This window comes from Dendrobates tinctorius, unplaced genomic scaffold (genome assembly GCF_039654945.1).
Source record: "Dendrobates tinctorius isolate UK_male_01 unplaced genomic scaffold, ASM3965494v1 ptg000062l, whole genome shotgun sequence".
Classification (NCBI taxonomy): Eukaryota; Metazoa; Chordata; class Amphibia; order Anura; family Dendrobatidae; genus Dendrobates; species Dendrobates tinctorius.
Genome location: NW_027361730.1, coordinates 13370925 through 13388559, shown reverse-complemented (window position 1 = coordinate 13388559; position 17635 = coordinate 13370925). Strand labels below are relative to the sequence as shown.

General features: G+C 48.1%; 1 protein-coding gene across 1 annotated transcript; it reads left to right on the top strand.

Annotated features, from left to right (window-relative positions):
• The first annotated feature begins 407 nt into the window (after positions 1 to 407).
• Positions 408 to 16432, top strand: SCO2 (synthesis of cytochrome C oxidase 2). The gene is made up of 2 exons (XM_073579288.1): positions 408 to 563; positions 14922 to 16432. The coding sequence occupies exon 2, from the start codon at positions 14923 to 14925 to the stop codon at positions 15724 to 15726; it is 804 nt and encodes a 267-aa protein (XP_073435389.1). The 5' UTR covers positions 408 to 563; position 14922; the 3' UTR covers positions 15727 to 16432.
• The last annotated feature ends 1203 nt before the right edge of the window (positions 16433 to 17635 follow it).

Genomic DNA, 17635 nt, shown 5'->3' with positions numbered 1-17635 from the left:
TACTACAGTTATACAGGTACAAGGAGACTCCCGGCCTGTCAGGCCCCTGGACGTGTCGGATAAATGCTGGGGGCTTTGCCAGGTGCATGCAGTGTGCACAGAGCTTTACCTGCATCATACAATGGATATATCTATTATACATGCATCATGTGCAGTAAACCATATAGTATACTGATGCATGTTATCGTAAAAAACTGAAGTAAAAAGAACAGCACAGTGACAAAAATAAGTGTCAGTCCCAGGGTGCTGCCCATGAGCTGCAGCGGTTATATTGGGGAAGCAGGCAGCCCCCTGTAACATGTAGCGTAAGAACAGGCGCCACAATAACCATATAATATTATAATGCGCTTGTCGCGTGTTTCCTACAAGTGTGCACAACGCTGATCAGGCTCGCGTCTCCCACACACTGATCTGCACTGACACCTGGTGGCGTCACACAATCATTGCAGCGCCGCAGCACAGTGCCCGCCTCCTCGCAGTCACATGATCATGACATCATCATAGAAGGTCCTTCCGCTTACTCGTGTCTACTCTGTGCCCTTCTAACCTCAGGAGAACACCAGGTGAGTACATCACCGGGAGCGGATCTACCGGGGAATCCGCGCACCCATCACCCTGTGCGGATCCGGTCCTGTGGTGGTTGTCGCCAGTCTCCGGTACTGCTGCACATGGAGATTTACCCTGCCAGGCACATAATGTCTGTGTGAGAAACGGAGGGGCGGGCTCATCCATGAGCGCACACTGACAGCCAGCCACCAGATGGAGCCCCTGAGCCCAGTGCAGTTCATTCCTGATGTCCAGGCTTGGGGCTCACTCTCACTGCAGACTTGGGAGTGTTGCTCGCTGTCAGGATTGTCTGGGGTGTGATCTGTATGTATGGAGTCATGTGCTGACTAGACAGGCGCAGCCTCGCTCAGTGAGGTCGGACACGTCTAGTCGGAATGTGGCCACGAGTGTGCGAATCACAAACTTGGGCTCAGGTCGCCGCCCGCTCCCGGCATCGGAGAATCCTGACAGTGCGCCATGAGGATTCACAAGTCTGCAGGCGCACAGAGCGAGGCCCAAGCCTGGACATCCCCTTTACGTTTTCTTTTAGATTAAGCAGATTGTCAGAAAGGATGCCTGACATTGGCTCTGCCTTGATTCTCTGACAATTGGAAAGTTGTCAGAATAAGTAATAAACGCGTTACAGAAAAACTTCGGTATTAGAGGATCCTGTCGGCCGATGAATGGTGCCCAAACTACAGCAGCATGAATAAGACTCTGGCTTCACGGTTGCAGCCACGTATAATCATCTCTGAAATACCGCAGCGTTTCAGAGAAAACAAAGGCCCCGATTTATCAAAGCGTTCTCTTCAGAATTCGGGTGTAAAAGCTTTGTAAAGTTGTAAATTTTAGGCGCAACTTGGCGCCAAAAGTTTGTTGTTTTGAGCATTTTCCTACCAGTTTCTAGTTTCTCCCAGCTCTGCCGCAATGGCCAGAGTGGGGAATGATGCCACAGCTTGTTTCATTCATGATGAGCGATTACACTCCGTACTCCAGTACCTGACTGGCATGTTGCACATTGAGAGGCATGTACTGCTCCATGGATCAGGTTTGTCTGACTCCAGCACGTCCACTCATAAAGAACAGCGTGAACAACTCTGGTCTTGATGAATTGGACTTATAATTTGAAAAGCCAGCTGGGATCAATAGGGTGAAATTTGACCACCCTGGCGTGGTCCCCAGGTGAGGACTGTACGGAGAGAAATGTCCGGCACTGGTCGGCTTCCCCCAGTGGCGCTGCAGGTGATTGACAGGTCTCTTCCATAGCAGCAGAATTACATTCATCAGCGCTGGGGACAGAGCTGGACTAGGCTTATCTCCTTAAGTAGCCCAGATGGCTCTTTAACCCCTCTCTGACATTTGACGTACTATCCCATCCAGGTGATCCGGGCACATATGACCATGGACGGGATAGTACGTCATACCCTTTAATGCGATACCGCGACTTAAGTCACTGTGATCGCATTAAAATTCCGACGCCATCTTACCTTACGGAATATGGTGCCGGCCTGCCGGGCTCTGATCCCGCCCCCCCAGCGCTGTGAATGGCTGTTCAATTCTGAACAGCCAATCGCATCCTTTCTCACCGGCGAAACCATCCCGGAAAGAAAAAAGAGACACTACAACTGTGTTACCTGATCCCTGCCCAATCTATCTTCATCCCCCTCCACCCCTCTTTTTTCACACCTCTTTGCACCATCTGACTACAACCCTAAGGCCGGGATCACACTTGCGATTTAAACGGCCGAGTCTCGCATGGTAATACACGGTGCTGCCGCCGGGACTCAGGAGCGGGGCGTGCGGCCGCATAGCAGTACATGGAGCTGCACGCCCCGCTCCTGAGTTCCGGCGGCAGCGCCATGTATTACCATGCGAGACTCGGCGGTTTAAGGCTGGGTTCACACGTGGCGTTTTTTTCGCGTTTCCGCGGCGGTTTTAACCGCACGATTTTGCCGCGAAAACGCGAAAAATAAGCATCCCATGCATTCCTATGGGATTCCGCAATGCTGTGCTAATGCTGCGGTTTTTACCGCGGCGGAATCGCTTCGCGGTAAAAACCGCAGCATGCTCATTAATTTGCGGAATCGCGGCGATCCCGCACCCATAGGAATGCATTGTTCCGCTTATTTCCCGCATGTGGCTGTGCACAACATGCGGAAAGTAAGCAGAACATTTGCGGATGGTACCCACGGTCCGGAGGAGAGGAGACTGTCCTCCGGGCTTTGGGTACCATATCCCTGTAAAAAAAAAAGAATTTAAAAATAAAAAATATTGTTATTCTCACCCTCCGGCGTCCCGCGCAGTCTTCCCGCTTCTCTTCACGCTCCGTTCCCAGTAGTCCTTTGCGAAAATGCCCGCGATGGCGTCCGTTCTCGCGGGATCGCGAAGTCTCGCGGTCATTCGCGCGACGTCATCGCAAATTACCGCGAGACGTCGCGATCCCGCGAGAACTGACGTCATCGCGGGCATTTTCGCAAAGGACTACTGGGAACGGATGCGCGGGACGTCGGAGGGTAAGAATAACTATTTTTTATTTTTTTTTTACATTCTATCTTTTACTACTGATGCTGTATAGGCGGCCTCAGTAGTAAAAAGTTGGTCACACTCGTCAAACACTATGTTTGACGAGTGTGACCAACCTGTCAATCAGTTCTCCAAGCGATGCTACAGATCGCTTGGAAAACGCTAGCATTCTGCAAGCTAAATACGCTTGCAAAATGCTAGTTTTTCCGCGGGAAAATCGCGGGAATTTAAAATGCGATTTTCCCGCGGACTGGAATTCCGGAATTCTCGCGGTAATTTCCGCGAGAATTCCGGTACGTGTGCACTTAGCCTTAATCGCAAGTGTGATCCCGGCCTCACTGTTGATCCCTGCCCGATCTCTCTTCATCCACCCAGTGACCAGAAAAATGCCCACACGGAAAATTGCCAATTGCATCATCGCAAAGTTTCTGATCTATGATATTTGAGGTGCAAGATGAGGATGTTCACATGATATGTGAAAAATGCCCACAGAAAATTGCCCACAGACATGAATACCCACAGGAAACGGTAGCGAGTTATAGGTGAGATGCTCTGCAGGACAGACTATCACAGATCTATAGGTTAAATGCTCTGCAGGACAGGGGGATAGTATGCAGGTATACGTGAGATGCTCTGCAGGCCAGAAGAATAATCTAGAATTATAGGTGAGATGCTCTGCAGGCCAGAAGAATATAGAATTATAGGTTAAATGCTCTGCAGGACAGGGATAGTGTACAGGTATAGGTGAGATGCTCTGCAGGGCAGGAAAATAACATATTACAGGTGAGATGCTCTGCAGGGCAGAAGAATAATCTAGAATTATAGGTTAAATGCTCGGCAGGACGGGGGATAGTATACAGGTATAGGTGAGATGCTCTGCAGGACGGAGGATAGTATACAGGTATAGGTGAGATGCTCTGCAGGACGGAGGATAGTATACAGGTATAGGTGAGATGCTCTGCAGGACGGAGGATAGTATACAGGTATAGGTGAGATGCTCTGCAGGACGGAGGATAGTATACAGGTATAGGTGAGATGCTCTGCAGGACGGAGGATAGTATACAGGTTTAGGTGAGATGCTCTGCAGGACGGGGGATAGTATACAGGTATAGGTGAGATGCTCTGCAGGACGGGGGATAGTATACAGGTATAGGTGAGATGCTCTGCAGGACGGGGGATAGTATACAGGTATAGGTGAGATGCTCTGCAGGACAGAGGATAGTATACAGTTATAGGTGAGATGCTCTGCAGGACGGAGGATAGTATACAGTTATAGGTGAGATGCTCTGCAGGACGGGGGATAGTATACAGGTATAGGTGAGATGCTCTGCAGGGCAGGAGAATAATATAGAATTCTAGGTGAGATGCTCTGACACACCTGCTTCTGCTTTTTGAGGGCAGGAGTCATGATAATGTTCTGTTGGTTCTTGAACTACGTTGTCATCTTTTGTTTTGAGAACTGAATGGCACTTTGAAGAGCCATGCAGTCGGCATCTCCAAGTCACCACTGCATTGATAGTATGAAATGCAAGATATTCAAACCCCAAGTAAATCATAACTTTGTTGTTCCTCTGGCTAGAATACTTTAGATGAACTCAAAATACACTTTTATTGAAAAGAAATTAAAAAAATATGGGGATAGATCTATTAAAGTACATTCTTTAACCAAAACACAATTGGCTGGCACCGCAGGAAAGCCATTATTCACTGGGGTTGTACCAAAAGGAATGACACGATTGCTAATTTGAAACAATGGGGGTGGGGGAGCGCTGGAAGGAACATGTGAAATAATGTCAACAAGGAAAGCCCGGTGACTTCCATGGGCTCCATTGAAATAAAATACAGCACAACACAGGCAGCAAAGAAAATGCAGACTGGATTTCACCACAGGCAGTGGCGTAGCGTGGGGGGGACGGGGGGGGGGCGGTCCGCCCTAGGCGGCAAGTATGTGGGGGCGGCGCAGCGTGGCAGCAGCAGTTCCTCTTCTCTCCTCTGCCGTGGAAGAAGCGCGGACTCCGCGGAGGCACAGTGCAGGCGCAGCTCAGCCTCAGGCGCTTTCTACCTTGCTCTGCTGAACTCGGACTCGGAGCCCCGGCTGCTGTCCGCTCCTGAGCCGGTGCTGGGCGCACTCAGGTGAACGCCCATCCTGTGAGGGCCCTGAGGGGAGACACTCAGACTGTGAGACCTGCTGTGGGGGCCCTGAGGGGAGACACTCAGACTGTCTGTGACACCTGCTGTGGGGGCCCTGAGGGGAGACACTCAGACTGTGACACCTGCTGTGAGGGCCCTGAGGGGAGACACTCAGACTGTGACACCTGCTGTGAGGGCCCTGAGGGGAGACACTCAGACTGTCTGTAACACCTGCTGTGGGGGCCCTGAGGGGAGACACTCAGACTGTGACACCTGCTGTGAGGGCCCTGAGGGGAGACACTCAGACTGTGACACCTGCTGTGGGGGCCCTGAGGGGAGACACTCAGACTGTGACACCTGCTGTGGGGGCCCTGAGGGGAGACACTCAGACTGTGACACCTGCTGTGGGGGCCCTGAGGGGAGACACTCAGACTGTGACACCTGCTGTGGGGGCCCTGAGGGGAGACACTCAGACTGTGACACCTGCTGTGGGGGCCCTGAGGGGAGACACTCAGACTGTCTGTAACACCTGCTGTGGGGGCCCTGAGGGGAGACACTCAGACTGTGACACCTGCTGTGGGGGCCCTGAGGGGAGACACTCAGACTGTGACACCTGCTGTGGGGGCCCTGAGGGGAGACACTCAGACTGTCTGTAACACCTGCTGTGGGGGCCCTGAGGGGAGACACTCAGACTGTGACACCTGCTGTGGGGGCCCTGAGGGGAGACACTCAGACTGTCTGTAACACCTGCTGTGAGGGCCCTGAGGGGAGACACTCAGACTGTCTGTAACACCTGCTGTGGGGGCCCTGAGGGGAGACACTCAGACTGTCTGTAACACCTGCTGTGGGGGCCCTGAGGGGAGACACTCAGACTGTGACACCTGCTGTGGGGGCCCTGAGGGGAGACACTCAGACTGTGACACCTGCTGTGGGGGCCCTGAGGGGAGACACTCAGACTGTGACACCTGCTGTGGGGGCCCTGAGGGGAGACACTCAGACTGTGACACCTGCTGTGGGGGCCCTGAGGGGAGACACTCAGACTGTCTGTAACACCTGCTGTGGGGGCCCTGAGGGGAGACACTCAGACTGTGACACCTGCTGTGGGGGCCCTGAGGGGAGACACTCAGACTGTGACACCTGCTGTGGGGGCCCTGAGGGGAGACACTCAGACTGTGACACCTGCTGTGGGGGCCCTGAGGGGAGACACTCAGACTGTGACACCTGCTGTGGGGGCCCTGAGGGGAGACACTCAGACTGTGACACCTGCTGTGGGGGCCCTGAGGGGAGACACCCAGACTGTCTGTAACACCTGCTGTGGGGGCCCTGAGGGGAGACACCCAGACTGTGACACCTGCTGTGAGGGCCCTGAGGGGAGACACTCAGACTGTCTGTAACACCTGCTGTGAGGGCCCTGAGGGGAGACACTCAGACTGTCTGTAACACCTGCTGTGGGGGCCCTGAGGGGAGACACTCAGACTGTGACACCTGCTGTGGGGGCCCTGAGGGGAGACACTCAGACTGTGACACCTGCTGTGGGGGCCCTGAGGGGAGACACTCAGACTGTGACACCTGCTGTGGGGGCCCTGAGGGGAGACACTCAGACTGTGACACCTGCTGTGGGGGCCCTGAGGGGAGACACTCAGACTGTGACACCTGCTGTGGGGGCCCTGAGGGGAGACACTCAGACTGTGACACCTGCTGTGGGGGCCCTGAGGGGAGACACTCAGACTGTGACACCTGCTGTGGGGGCCCTGAGGGGAGACACTCAGACTGTGACACCTGCCACGCCGGCTGTATTATACACCGGGGTCCGTCAACCCCAAATGTTCTGCTTTGTGTGGTCGGATCAGTTACTCATTTTCCTTTTTCTGGTTGCTCCAATGCTGACACTAAGGCCTTGAGTCCTGGAGATTGGCGTCTTCTACTCCAGCTGTAATGTAGTCAGCGCTGGATACAAACGCCTCGAGAGCAGATATCAGCGACCTAAAAAAATGCCACAACTTTTCAACTGCTCTGGACTCCACCGGTCATGTACGCCAGTCATGTACGCCAGTCATGTACGCCAGTCAAGTATGCCAGTCATGTAGGCCCATCATGAAAGACAGTCATGAATGCCAGTCATGTATGCCAGTCATGTACACCTGTCATTTATGCCAGTCATGTGCACAATGTATGTACGCCAGTCATATACGCCAGTCATGTAAGCCAGTCAGGTAAGGTAAGCCAGTCATTTACGCAAGTCTTGTATGCCAATCATTTATGTCAGTCTTGTAAGCCAGTTATGTAACCCAGTCATGTACGCGAGTCATGTATGCAAGTCATGGAGGGCAGTCATTTACGCCAGTCATGTACGGCACCAGTGAGCCTTTTATAGAAGCTATGTACACCTGTATACACCTCTGGAAGCCACCTATCGAAGCTATATACAAGTATACACCCCTGGGAACACCTATATATGCTATATACCCATATATAAGTCTAGAAATTTAGAAATAATAACAGAAGAGTTAGTAGCAGACTAAAAATTAGATCTTTGAGTGTAGTGTGGGCTCTTCGGATGCTTCCGGACTATCAACGACCAAAGGGGCGGCAAATTTTTCGACCGCCCCGGGCGCCACAAACAGTTGCTACGCCACTGACCACAGGTGTCTGGGCCCAACTTCTCCGGGTTCTATAGGTTCGGTTCACTCATACCTAGTCCCAGAGTACAGATTCTGTTTTACGAGTTGTCATTCCACTAAGTGTGGTGTGTATAGGCCTAGAGACCCTTATTCAAATCCATTCTGCATTTTCTTTCGTCCTATGCCTGCCTACACCTGCAGTATATGTGTATGATACATAACTACGTAGGATCTGTTCACCCTTACTCTTGGTAGTCATAAGTGGACAGGGAAGGAAGTGCAGGCGCCAGATTCACTGCCACTGAAATCAATAGGAGAGCGGCGCTGCTCTGGCACTTCCGGCTCCTGTGTTGGTCAGTGACATCACTATGGAGACACATGGGTCAGTGGGGGCTCTTGTCTGCTGGCCTGGCTGTCTTACGAGAGCCCGCAAAAACCAGGTCTCATCCCACTGAACGCCCGCACTCGATCCCCACGGGTAGAACACCACTCACACAACACAGGGTGAGAGGAACACACATTGGTAAGACCATTGGTTCACCAACAGAAAAAAACACAGAGGTGCAATGACTGTGGTCGCAGCGATGAAGGCCACGAGCAGGCACGGGGGTACAGATGCCTGCTTCTGCTGGATCTCCGTCCTCACTGAAGACACAGATCCAGATGACATGCATGGTGTTGCAGAGACCCGTCGGGGCCCTGCACTGCGATACATGCTGCACTGCGACATATGCAGTGGCTGTGAGCTAGCGTCGGAGGTGCAGCCACAGGGAGCAGCACATGACAATGGCGCACACTCCGATGTCAGCTGCCGGGCTGTGCGGTGGATACAAAAGACACTGGGCGACGTGGGAGCAGAGGAAAGGTGAGTAGAATGTTTTTGTTTTTAATTATGCGTTAGGGGCAGAACAGGGACACACACACTAGGATTGGGGACCATGTAAACCAGGAAGGGGACATATATACCAGGAAGTGGGCATATATACCAGGATGGAGACCATTTGGACCATACATACCAGGATGGGGACCATATATACCAGCATTGGGACATATACTGTATACCAGGATGCTGACATATTCACCAGGATGGGCATATATACCAGAATTTGGGACATTTCACTACATAATGAAAGGGGAAATTCATAAGTCTTTATAGAATTTAGATCACTACAGTGGCCCATACATCTGACCAATGTGTGTGTGGGGGGGCAGGTCCAAATTTGGCACTGGGGCCCATCGGACTAAAGTTACACTACTGCAAAAACATACATTCTCAGCAAGTACACAAGGTGGTACTAGTGGCAGAATTTCACCTTTCTGCTGTACCTTCTGGGCTTCCAGGAACCACTATCTCTGCCAGCAGCTCTCTGCTTTTGGTGGGCTCCCACTGAGATGATAATGTATTAGATGTGACCTGCAGTCCCATGTAACTCCACAGATAATACAGTGATACTTTTGTGAGTACTGATAGCAGTGATGGCTCCTCTGGATCACACTGCTGCTGGTTCTGCATGTGCCTCAGTTTTGGGCTGGTGGGAGGAGTAAGGCAGAGTCAGTGAGAGATGAGAGCCGACTATATCTATCTATTGCTGACAATGACAGACTGCTACAAGCACAGATCTTCATTTTTGCAGTTTTGTACTAGATCAACTGTAAATCACAGGTTAATCACATATCATGTGAACATTCTCACCTTGCACCTCAAAAATTATAGATCTTAAACTTTGTGATACTGCAATTGGCAATTTTCCTGTGGGCATTTTTCAGGGAACCCAATCCCCCTATCCGCTCTTCCCTCTCTTTTTACCCCCCTCCTCCCCCCCTATGCGCAGCCGACGAGCGTTGATTGGTGACACAGTTCACCGATCAACACTCGTGCTCGCTTTTTTCTTCAGCCCCCTTTGCATCAACTCTGACAAAAACATCCCGCAGCCGCCAAACTTTGATAAGTGACGCAGTTCACTTATCAGAGCTTGTTCCTGCCTTTTTCCATTTTTTCACCCCGTTTGTCACATGACTACAACCCTAACTGTTGATCCCAGCCCGATCTCTCTTTATCCACCCCAGTCGCCCCATCCTCCTCTTTTTACCTCCCCCCTTGCGCAGCCGTCGAGCATTGATTGGTGACGCAGTTCACCGATCATCGCTCGTCCTGCTTTTTTTTTCTCAGCCTCCTTTGCGCCAACTCCGTACACACATCCCGCAGCCGACAAATTTTGATAAGTGATACAGTTCACTTATCAGAGCTCGTGCCTGCCCTTTTCCTTTTTTTCACCCACCCCCTTGCGCCACCCCCGTGCGCACATACAGCTGCCGCCGAACTTTGATAAGTGAAACAGTTCACTTATCAGAGCTCGCGCCGGCTGTTTTAGACACTTATTTTTGCCATCTCTGTGCGCACATCCAGCAGCCACCGAATTTTGATAAGTGACACGCAGTTCTATTATCAGAGCTAGGGCCTGCTGTTTTAGGCTTTTTTTTTCCCACAGGCATTTTTTTTCTCCCTGTTTGCTTTCTTTTAGCTTTTTCTTTTCAGAATAGTTTACACCAACCACTATCCCCCCCACACACACATAGACATACAGTTATCAATAAAGTACACACAAAGCACCATATTCACACAAAAAATGTCCAGCTCGTCAAATTCATCCCAACAGCGCTATTCAGTGGAGGAGGCATATTCTTTCCTTGCCTCCGACACTGATAGCGAGGGAGAGAATCCCACATTTCTGTACTTTTTGGATTCTTCATCCTCATCCTCGGGTCTTGCGGAACCGCCACGCAGACGCCCCAAGACAGAAGATGAGGCAGCGCCCACCATTCCCGCAGGTGAACCAGCGCACCCCGTATGGACCTCCCCCCCCCGAAAATTAAGAGTCACTGATTCCTGATTTTGTGTCAGAATCAGGAATCAAGTTTGACACCATCGGCCTCACAGAAATAGACTTTTGCAGTCTTTTATTCTGAATATTTTGTTAACCTCATGGTGGAGCCAACTATTTGTACGCTTTGTCAATTTTTGGAACAAAACCCACGTTCATCATTTTCTAACTGGTCTCCTGTAGACGCAGTTGAAATGACACAGTTTTGGGGCCTGGTCCTCCACATGGGGATCCTGAAGAAGCCAGAACTTCGGCAATATTTGATATTTTGTATAACATGCCAGTGTTCCGAATGGTCATGGCCCAGACGCGTTTTGAGGCCATCCACAAATTCCTGCATTATACCGATAATGCACAGTGTCTCGCACGAAAGTTCAGCCGGTCATCGAACACTTCAACAAAAAGTTTGCTGAAGTGTACGTGCCCCAAAGGGACATCTGCGTGGATGAGTCCTTGGTTCATTTTAAGGGAAGGCTGCGATTCCGTCAGTACCTGCCCAGCAAGAGGGCCAGGTACAGAATCAAACTCTACAAACTGTGTGAGAGTACCTCAGGGTACTCAATGCTTTGAGAAAGGCCATGGTGTGGTACAAAAAGCTGGCAGTGCACATCGTCCAAATGGAAATGCTCAACACTTTCCTGCTGTCACGATGTGCACGCCACACCGATACCTCGTACCTTCAGTTCCAGTAGGTAGTGGTTAAGGCCTTGATATTTCGTACTCTGAAAGGAGTGGGCCCCAGTACTTCTGGAACTGAAGGTGCTCATATCGTACCAGGTCAGCATTTTCCGGGGGTGGTCTCGCCAACTGGAAGAAAAGGTAAGCCACAAAAAAGGTGACGAGTGTGTTACAAAAGGGGAATATGCAAGGACACCATTTATTAATGTGACACCTGCCCCGAAAAACCTGGCTTGTGTATGAAGGATTGCTTCAAATTGTACCACACCTCCATGCACTACTAATTTACTTAGAAACAGTAGATTAGTTGGATCACATCTAGGTTTGTTCCTTGGGGGTTTTGTATCCAAAATGATGTCACTTTTTTTTTTTTTTTTTTTTTTTTACTGTTTAGGCACATCAGAGGCTCTGCAAACGGAACATGACGCCCGCAGACCATTCCATCAAAGTCTGCATTCCAAAACGTCACTACTTCCCTTTCGAGCCCCGACGTGTGCCTAAACAGTTTTTTCCCACATGTGGGGTACCAGCGTACAACTTTTGGGGTCCAATTTCTCCTGTTACCCTTGGGAAAATTAAAAATTGGGGACTAAGAAATCATTTTTGTGGAAAAAAAAAAATATTTTTTTCATGCCCGGGCATTATAAACTTTAGCAAAACACTTGGGGGTTCAAAGTGCTCACCACACTTCTAGATAATTTCCTTATGGGGTCTAGTTTCCAAAATGGGGTCACTTGTGGGGGGTTTCCACTGTTTAGGCACATCAGGGGCTCGCCAAACGCGACATGGCGTCCGATCTCAATTCCAGCCAATTTTAGTTTGAAAAAGTCAAACGGCGCTCCTTCCCTTCTGAGCCCTACCGTGTGCCCAAACAGTGGTCCTCCCCACATATGGCGTATCAGTGTACTCAGGACAAATTGGACAACATCTTTTGGGGTCCAATTTCTCCTGTTACCCTTGTGAAAATAAAAAATTGGTGGCGAAAAGATCATTTTTGTGAGAAAAATATGATTTTTTTATTTCTACGGCTCTACGTTATAAACTTCTGTGAAGCACTTGGGGGTTCAAAGTGCTCACCACACATCTAGATAAGTTCCTTAGGGGGTCTAGTTTCTAAAATGGGGTCACTTGTGGGGGATTTCCACTGATAAGGCACATCAGGGGCTCGCTAAATGCGACATGGCGTCCGATCTCAATTCCAGCCAATTTTAGTTTGAAAAAGTCAAACAGTGCTCCTTCCCTTCTGAGCCCTGCTGTGCACCCAAACAGTGGTCCACCACCCACATATGGGGTATCAGCGTACTCAGAACAAATTGCACAATAACTTCTGTGGTCAATTTTCTCCTTTTACCCTTGGGAAAATAAAAAAACTTGCTAAAATATCATTTTTGTGAATAAAAAGTTAAATGTTCATTTTTTCCTTCCACGTTGCTTCTGCTCCTGTGAAACACCTGAAGGGTTAATAAACATCTTGAATGTGGTTTTGAGCACCTTGAGGGGTGCAGTTTTTAGAATGGTGTCACTTTGGGGTTTTTTCTGCCATATAGATCCCTCAAAGTGACTTCAAATGTGAGGTGGTCCCTAAAAAAAAAAAAAAAAAGTTTTGTAAATTTTGTTGTAAAAATGAGAAATCGCTGGTCAACTTTTAACCCTTATAACTTCCTAAAAAAAAAAAAGTTTCCAAAATTGTACTGATGTAAAGTAGACATGTGGAAAATGTTATTAACTATTTTGCGTGACATATTTTTCTGTTTTAAGGGCATAAAAATTCAAAGTTTTTTACACAAACGCAAGTTAAATAGAAGAAATGTTACCACTATCATGAAGTACAATATGTCACGAAAAATCAGTGTCAGAATCTCCAAGATCCATTGAAGCGTTCCAGAGTTATTACCTCATGAAGGGACAGTGGTCAGAATTGTAAAAATTGGCCTGGTCATTAACTTGCAAACCACCCTTGGAGGTAAAGGGGTTAAAGTATATTATCTCTAAAACACTAAAGCATTTCAAAGAACAATATACCTGACTGCTATTGTGCAGTAATGTCCGGATCTAATTCATTCTGCCTGTTTCAGGCATCATGAATCGGATGACCGGCTTCCTTTAAAGCGCTCATCCAAGCTTTGAAAAACAAGAAATAAAAAAAACTAACTCCATAAGTCAATAATAATAAATAGGGATGGAGGACCACTGGAGTGTCGGTGTGGATCATTCGGGAGTGGTGTTTATCTTTTTTTTTTTACTTGTTTGTTGCTGCTTAATTCTTTTTCTAGAAGTCTGATATCCCCATTTAAGAGGTTAAACAGCCCCATCAATTAAAGGGGTGTCCTCAAGTTTAAAAGTTATTCCCTATCCACAGGCAATAATTTTCATACTTGATAACATTTCTTTAAAGAGGTTGTCCGGTCTAAATTGATAAGTCTGCAATCACTCTGTGTTACTGCAGACTTCTGAATCCTCCCAGTGCACGCAGTGTGTGCTGCGAGGATTCGCTGGTGTCTGAGCTGGCACCAGTGGGTATATATGTGATATACATACTTCCCGGCCAGAGCCCGACTTGTGGGCACGTCTTGCTCCATACACTTGTATTGAGTGAGGCCACACCCACTGGACGGCCGTGTCACTAGACGGGATGTGGCCTCGCTCTATACAAGTGAATGGAGTGAGGTCGCGCCCACTAGATGGCTTCTGCCTTGTAGTTTGCATAAGGCCTGTTTCACACTTCAGTTTTTTGTGTCAGTTAAAATCCGCCAAAATGGAGGGAAGCGGATCCGTTGCTAACTGATGTGAACGTTTTTTGACGGATCCGCCGAATGAAGAATTTTAAAGGAACCGCTGCCCGGGGGAGAGAGAGAGGTTGAGAAAGAGAGATTTTTTTCGTCCGCCAGAAAGGATTTCAGGGTTAAATCTCCGGCTGACTTCCTCCGGGCATGCGCACTTTTTTTGCTGCAGATGCAGCAAAAAAAAAGTTACGTGGTCGGTCCAGGCATGTCGGCGGACGCAAAAAAATTGTCGGAACCGCAAAACAACGGATCCAACGGATGGCCATCCGTCAAGATCCGCCGGTAATGCAACTCAATGGGAAAAAAATGGCCGATCCGTTTTTTTCAAAAAACGGCGGATTTTGACTGATGGTCAAAAACGGAAGTGTGAAACAGGCCTAAGAAACTGGTGAATCGCCGCAGTTCACAGTGCATGCGCTGGGGGGGATCCATAAGCCAGCAGTCAAACAGAGTGACTGCAGGCTTATCAATTTAGACTGGATAACCCCTTTAAGGTTTTTAAAGAGGCCATGTCCCCTTTATGGTTTACATTGCTCGGTTCTGAGAGTCCAGACGCTGTTAGAGCTGCATCTGTGTAGAGAACAGAGCATTGTAACCAATGAAGTGGACACCTTGTATACAGGAGAGGCAGCTGATCCGCAAGGATGCCGACTCAGAACCCATCCAATCTAATATCCTCATGCCATCAGTTTTAAAACCTGGATAATCTCCTTCATTAAATATTCTGTATGATAACACAGATATCTCCTTCTCTTTAGGATGCTACAGCGTATTTGTCCTTTCCTCGGTGATGCAGTTTTCCACCCAGCCAGGTTAACACCAAAGGACTACACTAAAGGAATGAAATGTCTGACCCATAAAAGGGGCATATCCACATCTCCCACATTACAGAAATCCCAACCACCGGGCTCCTCCAAGGCTCCAATATCATTGCGAACAAGGCTGCTTGTTAGCTGCATTATTGGCGGAGGTGCAGTGGGAATCTGGCAGTATCTGCGGTGGGAAAAACAGGAGAAGAAGCAGCTGGATCGCATTCAACAGCTTCGTACCTTAGCAGTCGGTCAGGGAGACTTCAGTCTCACTGATCATAAAGGCGAGCCTTGCTGTAAGAAAGACCTAAGAGGTAATTGGGTGTTAATGTACTTTGGCTTTACCCACTGTCCTGATATTTGTCCAGATGAACTGCAAAAGCTGAGTTCTGCAGTGTCCCTGCTGGACAAGGACAGCACTCTGCCCACTGTGCTGCCCGTCTTCATTTCCGTGGACCCAGAGCGTGATAATGTCGCAGCTCTAGCAAAGTATGTTAGTGAATTCCATCCACGTCTCAAGGGGCTTACCGGCAACGAGGAACAGATCAAGGCGGTAGCCCAAGCCTATCGTGTGTACTACAGTGCAGGGCCCCGTGACGAGGACAACGATTACATTATTGATCACACCATCCTCATATATTTACTTAATCCTGATGGACTCTTCACAGATTACTATAGCCGGAGTAAAAGTGATCACGAAATAGCGGAAAGTGTAAAACAACATATGAAGACATACAAGTCAATATTCAGCTGACCAGGATCAGAAGTTCTGTTTCTGAAGTGTACACTTTCTCTCATTCTCATTGGTTAAAAAAAAAAAATTGGAGGGGATTTTCAGTTTTGGGCCATCTTTGCCTTCTTTATTCTTTTTTTATTTTTTTACAGTTTAAATTAACTGCACTTTTTTGTACTTTGAAATCATATCACGAATCATGCTATGCTTCTGGATGAAGATGGCAATACAATAAATGACATGATTGAGGCCGTCAGCGCATGTTTTCTGTACATGTAAGGGCTCAGGCACACAACTATATATCTTCATGAATAAAAATAGGACTGCATGTGATACTCTCAGAGCTGCGATCTGTCTGCAAAACATAAAAAAAACAACAAAAAAAAGCATTTAGCCTAAACGCAGATGGGTATCATTTGAGTTGCACTGGACCTTTATTGAAGACTACGCAGACCACGTCACATGTGACTTATGACCAAATTTCTGAGAGTTGGGTTTCTGCAAAGGTAACAACACAACCCAATTCACAGTCATTAGATGTGATGTCGTTATGTGATACAGCATTCTGCCAAATGTTAGCCTTACCCCTATACTTATTAATGAGCGATTGCGATAAAGAGACGACTGCTATTAGTACACCATCCTAGGCCTCATTCAGATGTCCGTGTTGTGTGTATGTGTTGTATACGTTTTTTTCCACATAACCATTAAAATCTATGGTGCTGTTCACATGTCCTGGTTTTTCCCAGACACTGTGTGTCTCTGCAAAGCACACAGACTCCTCCGTTTTTCTCTGGAGGCATGGATGGAGAGGGCCAATTCAAGTCTATGGGTCCGTGAAAAACACATACAGCATAGAGATGACAATCGGGTGGCATCCGTGTTCTGTCCCTGTTTAACACTGCAGAGCATAGGAGAAGCTTTGCCATTTATTTTTTTGTATCCATCCGTGAAAAACACTGATGCACAACACTTGACAGCGGTACTATTTTTTCGCCTACGTGTTTAAACAGACTTGTAAGTGAGGCCTTTTACTATATGGATGTCATAGAATGGAGACTTTGAAGATACAGGAAGGAGTCCTTTAGTGAGTCCATGTTGTGCTCCATTTCCCCTGGTGCAGAAAGAACTGAGCACATTATCAATTTCACTACAACCTGAGGGAATATCCATATTTGTTCCAAATATCAATCTTTATTGACTAACAGAAAAACAAACTAGGATTAAAAACGAAAAATACAGTTTCTCATTTGTTCCAAAATTTCTTTGGATTGTTGCATAATGGCTAGCTTTTAGTTTCAAAGATTTTTTTTTTTAAATTTTCCATTTAAACAATTTAAAAGGTGTAGGGTACAGAAAGAAAAAGGCGGTAACAAGGGGAGGGTAAGCGGGGTATGGAGAAAGGTAAATGGCATTGACACTTAAAGGGAATCTGTCACCCCATTTTCGGTCTATGAGATGTGGCCACCGCCATCAGGGGCTTATCTACAGCATTCTGTAATGCTGTAGATAAGCCCCCAATGTAACCTGAAAGATAAGAAAAAAGTTAGATTATACTCACCGGGGGGCGGTCCGGTTTTAGTCTGGAGGGTGTTGCGGTCCGGCGCCTCCCATCTTCATACGATGCCGTCCTCTTCTTTCCTTCCTGTCGTGGCTCCAGCGCAGGCGCACTGCTCTGCCCTGTTGAGGGCAGAGCAGAATACTGCAGTGCGCAGGTGCCGGACCTCTCCTCATATTCGAAAAAAGGGGTGACAGATTCTCTTTAACAATAGCATATATAGTATTTGACATTGTAAAACACTTTCAGCACATCGCTGTATTCAGCATAAGAGATAGTCCATACAATCATCTTGTGAGTCGTTATCAAAATTTCCAAATCCCTCAAGGAGAGCTATTTAATGCTACACATATACAGGGGTTTCATTGACTG

Excerpts from the sequence above, each read along its gene's own strand:
- SCO2 (XM_073579288.1), top strand. The coding sequence starts at position 14,923 with ATGCTACAGCGTATTTGTCCTTTCCTCGGTGATGCAGTTTTCCACCCA.